Genomic DNA, 9039 nt, shown 5'->3' with positions numbered 1-9039 from the left:
AGACACATATACAACTACGTAAACATAAATAATCCTATAAAAAAAAAAAGAGACAAAAAAAGAGACAAAAAGGAGACAAAAAGACATAAAAGGAGACAAAAGGAGACACATATACAACTACGTAAACATAAATAATCCTATAAAAAAAAAAGAGACAAAAAAAGAGACAAAAAGGAGACAAAAAGACATAAAAGGAGACAAAAGGAGACAAAAGGAGACACATATACAACTACGTAAACATAAATAATCCTATAAAAAAAAAAAGAGACAAAAAAAGAGACAAAAAGGAGACAAAAAGATATAAAAGGAGACAAAAGGAGACAATTAATATAATATAAATAAAAAGGAAACACATATACAATTACGCACACATAAATAATAAGGAAAAAGGAGACAAAAAAGGAGACAAAAAGGAGACAAAAAGGAGACAAAAAGGAGACAAAAAGGAGACAAAAAGGAGACAAAAAGGAGGAGACAAAAAGGAGACAGTTAAAAAAAGAGACACATGTATGTGCATGCATGCTTGCATGCATGCACTGGGTTGTATGCATGCATGGGGCTTACCCAGGTAGCTATGTCTTGAGCTGCTGTTGTTGCTGCTGCTGCTGTTGCTGCTGTTGTTGCTGTTGCTGTTGCTGCTGCTGCTGCTTCTGCTGCTGCTGCTGCTGCACTATGAGGATTAGCAATAGCAAGAGACAGCTGCTTAGCAGCAGCAGCTAATGCATGCACATTCCTTCTTCTTGCTGCTCTCTCTTCTTCCTCTATAAGGAGACACAAGGAGGCACAAATAAGTAAATAAATAATATTTTAAATAAATAAATAAATAAATAAATAAATAAATATAATGTATACAACAACATACATACACATATAAATATATTTATTATACGGAGAATTGATCAGCAGCAGCAGCAGCAGCAGCACCATCAGAGCAGCAGCAGCAGCAGCAACAGCAGCAGCAGCACCATCAGAGCAGCAGCAGCAGCAACAGCAGCAGCAACAGCACCATCAGAGCAGCAGCAGCAGCAGCAGGAGGAGGAGCTTACTCTCAGGTTCAGGTGTATATGCATGCATATTATGTATATAAAAGGAATGATAAGGAAGCAAAGATAATACTATTTCCTCTAAGGAGACAAATCCCTCTACTGTCTCCTTTTGTCTCCTTCTCTTCTTACGTCTGCCTCCTCCTGCTGCTCCTCCTCCTGCTGCTCCTCCTGTTGTTGTTCCTGTTCCTGCTGCTGCTGCTGCTGCTGCAGGCGTAGCAGCTGCAGCACCGGGAAGGGATCCTGATGAGGGTTGATGATGCTGCTGCCCTTCGTCCTCTGCTGCTGTCTTTGCTTCTGCTGCTGTTCCTGCTGCTGTTGCTGCTGTTGCTGCTGCTGCTGTTGCTGTTGTTGCTGCAGCAGCAGCAGCAGGTTCATCAGCAGCAGATGCGTCCTTAACATGTGTCTCCTTTATTAAGGAGACAGTTGCTGTCTCTTCTTTATCATGGGGGGCCCCCTCTTCTTTCTTAGGGGCCCCCTCCTCTCCTTCCTTAGGGGCCTCATCTTCCTTCTTAGGGGCCCCTCCCTCTACAGGGGCCCCCTCTTCCTTGGGGCCCCCCCCTTTCTCTATGGGGGCCCCCTCTTTGGGGTCAACCCCCTCTTCTTTAGATTCCCCTCCTTGCTGTGCTGCCCCCTCCTGCTGCGGTGTCCCCTGCTGCTGCTGCGGGGCCCCCTGCTGCTGCTGCGGGGCCCCCTGCTGCAGTGGGTATGATTTAGTGTCTACAATTGAGTGTTTATGTTGTATATCTGTTGTAGATGTCGCATCTGCTGCTGCTGCTGCTGCTGCTGCTGCTGCTGTTGCTGCTGCTGCTGTTGGTGGTGGTATTGCTGATTTAGCTGTTGCTGTTGCTGCTGTTGCTGCTGCTACATTAGCAGCAGCAGGAGCAGCAGGAGCAGCAGGAGCAGCAGGAGCAGCAGGAGGAGGAGTAGATTTATTAAATGTATATAATACATGATAAGGAGAGAAGGAACGAATAACATCATTATATACATAAATAATATCCTCGTTAGTTGCTTCCCTGCTGCTGTGTCTCCTCTCCCCACAAATTAACTCAAATTTCTTTAGTATATCCATTATACTGCTGCTGCTGCTGCTGCTGCTGCTGCTGCTAGTGCTGCTAGTGCTAGTGCTGCTGCTACTGCTGCTGCTGCTACTGCTGCTGCTGCTATTGCTGCTGCTGCTGCTGTTTATAGATAGGGAGACACCACCACCACTACCATAACGACGTCTATACCATGCTGCTAAACTCTCTAAAGGTTCACCAGGTTGTCTCTCTGCTGCTGCTGCTGCTGCTGCTGCTGCTGCTGTTGTTGTTGTTGTTGTTGTTGCTGTTGTTCCTGCTGCTGCTGTTGTTGTTGCTGTTGGTGGAGAGGGGGAGTCTGTTGCTGCTGCTGCTGCTGGAGATGGGCTGCTAAGACTGGTGTCCTCTACTGAACCTGTAAGGCCTGCTGCTGCTGCTGCTGCTGTTGCTGCTGCTGCTGCTGCTGCTGGTCCGGCTGCGGTACATGCAGGAGGACCAAGCAGCGGAGCAGCAGGAAGAGTTGTTGCTGCGCCTGTTAGCGGTGCGGCTACAGCTGCTGCTGCAGCTGCAGCTGCTGCAGCAGGATCAGCAGCAGCAGCAGCAGGAGCAGCAAATAAATGGGGTGTCTGTGCAGCAGATAAATGAGGAAATAAAGGAGGCAGCAGCAAAGGGTCCTCATAAGCAGCAAGAGGTTGCTGCACAGAGAAGAGGCCCCCTAGTCGTGTCTGCTGCAGCAGGTACGATGCATGCGGTAGCTGCAGGGGCCCCCCTGGTAGAGGTTTAAGAGGCATTGCTGCTGCTGCTGCTGCTGCAGCAGCAGCAGCAGCAGCAGAGCCAGGGGGAGCTGTAGATGCCCCTAAGACACCTGCTGCTGTTGCTGCAGGGCCACACATAGACATAGATGAATCTGCTAAGGACACACCAGGTCTGCTGCTGCTGCTGCTGCTGCTGCTGCTGCTAGGGTCAGGAGCAAACAAACCTTGGAGGCCCCTCTGTGCAGAAGCAACAGCAGCACCAAACAGAGCAAGACGTTCGCTTAATTCTGCTGCTGCTGTTGCTGCTGCTCCTCCTGGTGCTGCTGCTGCTCCTGGTGCTGCTGCTGCACCTGTAGCTGCTGCTGGTGTTACTGCTGAGGCTGCTGGAGGGGCCGCTGCTGCAGCAACACCAGGTGTACTAACTAGACTGCCGCTCCCTGTTGCTGCTGCTGCAGCAACAGGAGCAGCAGCATTTGCTGCTGATAAAGGAGCTGTCTGGACACCTGGCAGCACAGACAGACCTCCTGCTGCTGCTGCTGCAACTGGAGATGCTGCTGCTGCTGCTGGAGGTGCAACTCCGCCTTTATCCGCTGCTGCTGCTGGAGCTGCTGCTGCCAGCGTTGCTGCTGGTGTAACTGATGATGGTCCTGCTGCTGCTGCTGCAGGCGCTGGTAGTGGCGCTGCTGCTGCAGCTACAGGTATTGCTGCTGCTACGGGTTGCGCTGCTGGTACTGATGCTGCTGCAGTAGCAGGAGAAGGGACAGTAGCAGCGCTTGGGGCTGCTGCTGCTGCAGCAGCAGCAGCAGGTTGCTGCTGAGGTAAGCCTTGTGTCATTGCTGCAGCAGCAAACTGTATACTCCTTGGGGGCCCCCAATTAGGCTACAGAGGCCCCAAGGGGGCCCTTTGTCTGCCCTTGTCTTGCTGCTGCTGCGTCTGTTGCTGTTGTTGCTGCTGCTGCTGGGTATGTTCCTGCCGCAGCAACTGCTGTTGTTGCTGCTGCTGTTGCTGGTGTTGCGGTTGTTGCTGCTGCTGTTGCTGCTGCTGCTGCTAGATAATGGGTACTGCCATAGACGCAGCAAGAGAAAGGGGGCCCTCAAGCAGCAGCAGAGGGCCCCTCGCAGCGGGAGGTCTTAGCAGGTTTGCTGCTGCGGTGTGCGCCCTGCTGCAGCGGCAACAGCAGCAGCAGCAGCAGCAGCAGCAGCAGCAGAGCTCGCTAAATAAGGTATCCAAGGAAGCAAGAAACGGTTACAAGGAAATTCTTTCCTCATGTAAGGCCCCAGAGGCCGCTGCATGCTGCATGCTGCTGCTGCTGCTGCTGCTGCTTCTGCTGCTGCTGCAACGACAGCAGCAGCAGCAGCAGCTGCTGCTGCTGTTGCAGCAGCTGCAGCAGCAGCCGTGTGTGTCTTAAGAGACGCAGCAGCAGAAGTGTCTCTTTTTTTATTTATTAATAAAATTAATTAAATAATAAATTGCTGCTGTATATAAAAAGATGTCTTAATCTGCCTAGTTTGCTGCAGCAGCAACAGTCTGCTGCAGCAGCAGCAACAGCAGCAGCAGCAGCTGCCTACTACCAGCAGCAACTCCAGCAGCAACAGCAGCAACAACAGTAGCAGCAACTGCAGCAGCAGCAGCAGCAGCGCTGCTTCTCCTGCAGCAAAAACCTCCTTATTGACTCAACAGCAGCAGTTCTAAGGAGACAGTCAATAGAGACACCTCAGCAGCAGCAGCAGCAACAGCAGCAGCAGCAACAGCAGCAACAGCAGCAACGGCCTTCCTTTAACTGCAGCAACAGCTGAGGGTCTGCTTCCTCCTCCTGCTGCTGCTGCGGCCCCACACGCAGCAGCAGCACAAGAATCTTGGCAGCAAGTGCGTGTCCCAGCTCTGTTGCAGCAGCAGCAGCTGCTGCTGCTGCAAGAGCAGCAGCAGCAGCATTGGGCCTCTTAGGAGAATAAGAAGGCCCACCGTTAAGCTCAGCAGCAGCAGCAGCAGCGTCTGCTGCTGCTGCCATTCCAGCAGCAACATCATCAGCAGCAACAGAAGCAGCAGAAGCAGCAGCAGCAGCAGCACGAGATGGATGCCTCGCTGCTGCTGCAGCAGCAAATAGAAGTTGAGGTGTATACGGATTGTCTCCGCTTAGTGCAGAGGAGACAAGGAGGTGCTGAGATGTACATACACCGTATCGATCCTTCTGCTGCTCAACCCCACAGCAGCAGCAGCAGCAGCAGCAGCGACAGCAGCAGCAGCAATAGCGGCATCTTACGTCTATCGACCTCCCGACCAGGAGCTTCTGCTGCTCCCTCTGCTGCTCCTGCTGCAGTACACCAGCAGCAGCAGCAGCAGCAGCAGCAGCAGCATGTGTTGCTGCATACGTACAGCTGCTGGGGTGTATTTGGGGTGTATGTGCAGCAGCAAGGTGGCTGTTTGCTGCTGATTGATGCAGCAGAAGAAAAGGGACAAATAGGGGACAATTATATACTGCATGTACGTACATTTAGGGCTATTGATCTAAGGCTACCTCAGCAGCAGCAGCAGCAGCAGCAGCAGCAACAGCAACACCAACAGCAGCAACCGCAGGAGCAAGAGCTGCAGCAGCAGGAACAGAAGGAGGAGCAGCAACAGCAACAGGGACAGGAAGGAGATGAGAATGCGCACCATAAGCAGCAGCAGAAGCAACAGCCGAAGCAGCAGCAACAGCAGCAACAGCAGCAGCAGCAGCAGCAGCAGCAATGGACATTACGTACAAGGAAGCTAAGGAGACCATTAAGACTTCAATTACTTGATGAATCAGCAGCAGATGTCTACTTAACAGAGATTGTTGCTGCCCCCAGCAGCAGCAGCAGCAGCAGCAGCAGCAGCAGCAACGACAGCAGCAGCGACAGCAGCAGCAGCAGCAGCATGGACTGCGGCTGTCCCTATATCCCTTGGGTATTGGAGACACTTGCAGGGGGACACTTCTTCTTCTCTCCTTCCTTTGATCTAACTGTCTCCTTGCAGCAGTCCCTGCAGCAGGCAGCAGCAGCAGCAGCAGCAGCAGCAGGAGAAGCAGCAGGAGCAGCAGCAGGAGCAGTACCAAGAGCAGCAGGAGCAGCAGCAGCAGACGGTTCCCCTCCTGCTCCTGCTGCTTCTTCTGCTGCTGCTGCTGGTGTCTGCTGCAGCAAGGAGAGAGAAGGAGACAGATTCCTGTTTAATAAGTTGCTGCTGCTGCCGCTGCAGCAGCACGCTGCAGCATTTGGTGTACGAGCTATACAAGGGTCTGTCTCCTTTTTTATTTATATTCTCTCCTTTTTTTTTGTCTCCTTTTTTATTGTCTCCTTTTTTATTGTCTCCTTTTAGCTGCTGCTGCTGCTGTTGTGCATTGTGTGCTGCTATTGTTGCTGCTGTTGCTGCAGCAACACTTACAGCAGCAGCAGCAGCAGCAGCAGCAGTTCTGCTGCAGCAGCATATTGCTGCTACCTCAAATAAGCTACTATTGCTGCTGTTGCTGCTGTTGCTGCTGCTGCTGCTGCTTGTGTGCATGCAGATATGTAGGGTCTGGTTGCTTATACAGCAGCAGCACGAGTTTGCTGCTGCTGCTGCTGCTGTCAAGGAGAGACACCTCACGTATAGGCACAAGATTACATTGTAGGGGAATTAATACACAAGGTATACATATTTATTTTCTCTTTTTTTTTTTTTTATTTATACTGTCTCCTTTTTATTTATACTGTCTCCTTTTCTTATTTATACTGTCTCCTTTTTATTTATACTGTCTCCTTTTTATTTATTTTCTCTTTTTTTTTTTTTATTTATACTGTCTCCTTTTTATTTATTTTCTCCTTTTTTTTTTATTTATACTGTCTCCTTTTTTATTGATACTGTCTCCTTTTTATTTATATTGTCTCCTTTTTATTTACTGTCTCCTTTTTTTTGTCTCCTTTTTTTTGTCTCCTTTTTATTTACTACTGTCTCCTTTTTATTGTCTCCTTTTTATTTATAGTGTCTTCTTTTATTTACAGTGTCTCTTTTTTTATTTTATTGTCTCCTTTTATTGCTGCTGCTGCTGCTGCTGCTGCTGCTGCTGCTGTGTGTCTTAGGAGATGCTGCTAACTTTGTGGAGACTGAGCAGCTGCTGCTGCATTATTATCACGACCCCTTGCCTGCATATATTTCTCCCTTTACGGATACCAGCAGCAGCAGCAGCAGCAGCAGCAGCAACAGCAGCAGCAACAGCAGCAGCAGCAGCAGCAGCAGCAAGAGCAGCAGCATCAGCAGCAGCGGGAGGAGGACATGGAGGTTGGATATACAGAGCTCTGTACAGATACGCGGATCTATACCTCTCCTATGGCAGCAGCCACCAACACTCAGGTACAGCAGCAGCAGCAGCAGCAGCAGCAGCAAGAGCAGCAGCAGCAACACTGCAGCAAGAGCAGCTCGCCGTAACAGCTGCCAATCTTCTGCAGCTGCTGCAATTGCTGCAGGAGTGCAGCAGCGCAGCAGTAGCAGCAGAACGTCTTTCCCCGTTGCTACTTTCCTATTTTGCTGCTGTTGCTGCTGTTGCTGCTGCTGTTGCTGCTGCTGTTGCTGCAGTTGGTGCCCTACCCCTCGTCTTGCTGCTGGACACGAGGAGCAGATTGCTGCTGCAACTCGCCACTTTGAATCTCTATTCAAGTATGCTGCTGTTGCTGCTGCTGTTGCTGCTGCTGCTGCTGCTGTCGTTGCTGCTGTTGTTGCTGCTGTTGCCGCTGCTGCTGTTGCTGCTGCTGCTGTTGCTGCTGCTTGCAGCGTTAGTTGTTGCCTCACTAGATGCTGCAGCAGCTTTGCTGCTTTGGGGTATCAACTAGCATGCATGCTGCTGTAGCTGCTGTTGTTGCTGCTGCTGCTGCTGTTGCTGCTGCTGCTGCTGCAGGCGCTACGGAGAGGTGGAGGCAGTTAACTTGGTAGATAAGCAAGGCTGGCAACGGGTAAGGCAACTGTCTCCTTTTATTGTCTCCTTATCTGTCTCCTTATTACTGTCTCCTTTTCTTATGTGTCTCCTTTTGTCTCCTTTTTATTGTCTCCTTTTTATTGTCTCCTTTTTATTGTCTCCTTTATCCACAAGCACGTGCTGCTGCTGCTGCTGCTGCTGCTGCTGCTGCTTCTTGCTGCAGACTCTGGGAGAGAAGATGCAGGAAGTGCTGCAGCACATCAAGCATGTCCATTGTACCTGGTGAGCAGCAGCAGCAGCAACAGAAAGAGCAGCAGCAGCAGCAGCAGCAGCAGGAGTAACAGCAGCAGCAGCAGCAGCAGCAGCAGCAGTGCTGCACCTTTAGCCCCTATAAGGAGCGTCACACACATCCTCGATGCTTGGCGTTGCAGCAGAATTTGATGCCGCCGCTGCTGCTGCTGCTGCTGCTGTTGCTGCTGCTGCTGTTGCTGCTGCTGCTGCTGCTGCTGCTGTTGCTGCTGCTGCTGTTGCTGTATAGGTTTGATTTTCATGCTGAATGTAAGAATATGCATTGGGAGAATGTAGGGAAGTTGCTGCAGCAGCTGCAGCAGCAAATAGATACACAAGGGTCCCTTCGTGTCTTGCTGCTGCCTGAGGAGACAGCAGCAGCAACAGCAGCAGTTGCTGTCCCTGGATGGCGGGTTGGGCAGGTAAGCGTTGCTTCTTCTTCCTGCTGCTCCTGCTCCTGCTGCTGCTCCTGCTGCCACCACTGCTGCTGCTGCTGCTGCTGCTGCTGCTGCCTCTTGGTTGCAGCATACACTGCCTACCATTGCTGTTCTTGCTACCGCTCTTTCTTCTGTCTCCTTTTATTGTCTCCTTTTACTCAGTGTCTCCTTTTATTATTTGTCTCCTTTTGTCTCCTTTTATTGTCTCCCTTTATTGTCTCTTTTTATTGTCTCCTTTTATTGTCTCCTTTTGTCTCCTTTTTGCTGTCTCCTTTTGTGTCTTATTAGGTGTATAGACAGCAGCAAGGAGTAATAAGAACAAATTGTATTGATTGCTTAGATCGTACTAATGTAGTACAGAGTGTCCTTGCTAGGGCTGTGCTGCAGAAACAGCTTGCTGCTGCTGCTGCTCCTGCTCCTGCTGCTGCACCTCCTGCAACAGCAGCAGCAGCAGCAGCAGCAGCAGCAGCAGCAGCAGCAGGTCCCTTCGCCCCTCTTACGGTGTCTCCTTATGCTGAGGAAATTTTTAGGTCTTTATGGGCAGCAAACGCGGATGCGATCTCCATTCTTTACGCAGGTACGCAGCAGCAG

General features: G+C 50.7%; 3 protein-coding genes across 3 annotated transcripts in view; 2 read left to right on the top strand and 1 right to left on the bottom strand.

The window, feature by feature from the left end:
* Nucleotides 1-572: 572 nt before the first annotated feature.
* EMWEY_00019430 (hypothetical protein, conserved) lies at nt 573-3654 on the bottom strand (the record flags this gene model as incomplete). Its single annotated transcript, XM_013477752.1, has 2 exons — nt 573-670; nt 1176-3654. 2 exons carry the CDS (start codon nt 3652-3654, stop codon nt 573-575), a joined length of 2577 nt encoding a protein of 858 aa, XP_013333206.1.
* Nucleotides 3655-4890: 1236 nt separating this feature from the next.
* On the top strand, nt 4891-7239 carry EMWEY_00019420 (SAC1 phosphoinositide phosphatase, putative; the record flags this gene model as incomplete). The annotated part of the gene is made up of 2 exons (XM_013477751.1): nt 4891-6054; nt 6991-7239. The coding sequence occupies 2 exons, from the start codon at nt 4891-4893 to the stop codon at nt 7237-7239; spliced, it is 1413 nt and encodes a 470-aa protein (XP_013333205.1).
* Nucleotides 7240-8289: 1050 nt separating this feature from the next.
* The window catches only part of EMWEY_00019410 (hypothetical protein, conserved), a gene marked incomplete at both ends in the record, with an annotated part of 15141 nt that continues 14391 nt past the window's right edge, over nt 8290-9039 (top strand). Inside the window, 2 exons of the mRNA XM_013477750.1 lie at nt 8290-8433; nt 8836-9025. Coding sequence (XP_013333204.1) covers nt 8290-8433; nt 8836-9025 — 334 coding nt within the window. The remainder of the gene's footprint in view (nt 8434-8835; nt 9026-9039) is intronic.

This window comes from Eimeria maxima, genomic scaffold (genome assembly GCF_000499605.1).
Source record: "Eimeria maxima Weybridge genomic scaffold, Emw_scaff171, whole genome shotgun sequence".
In the NCBI taxonomy this organism is placed as follows: Eukaryota; Apicomplexa; class Conoidasida; order Eucoccidiorida; family Eimeriidae; genus Eimeria; species Eimeria maxima.
Note: the sequence above shows the minus strand (reverse complement) of the source record. Positions and strands in the feature narration are given on the sequence as shown.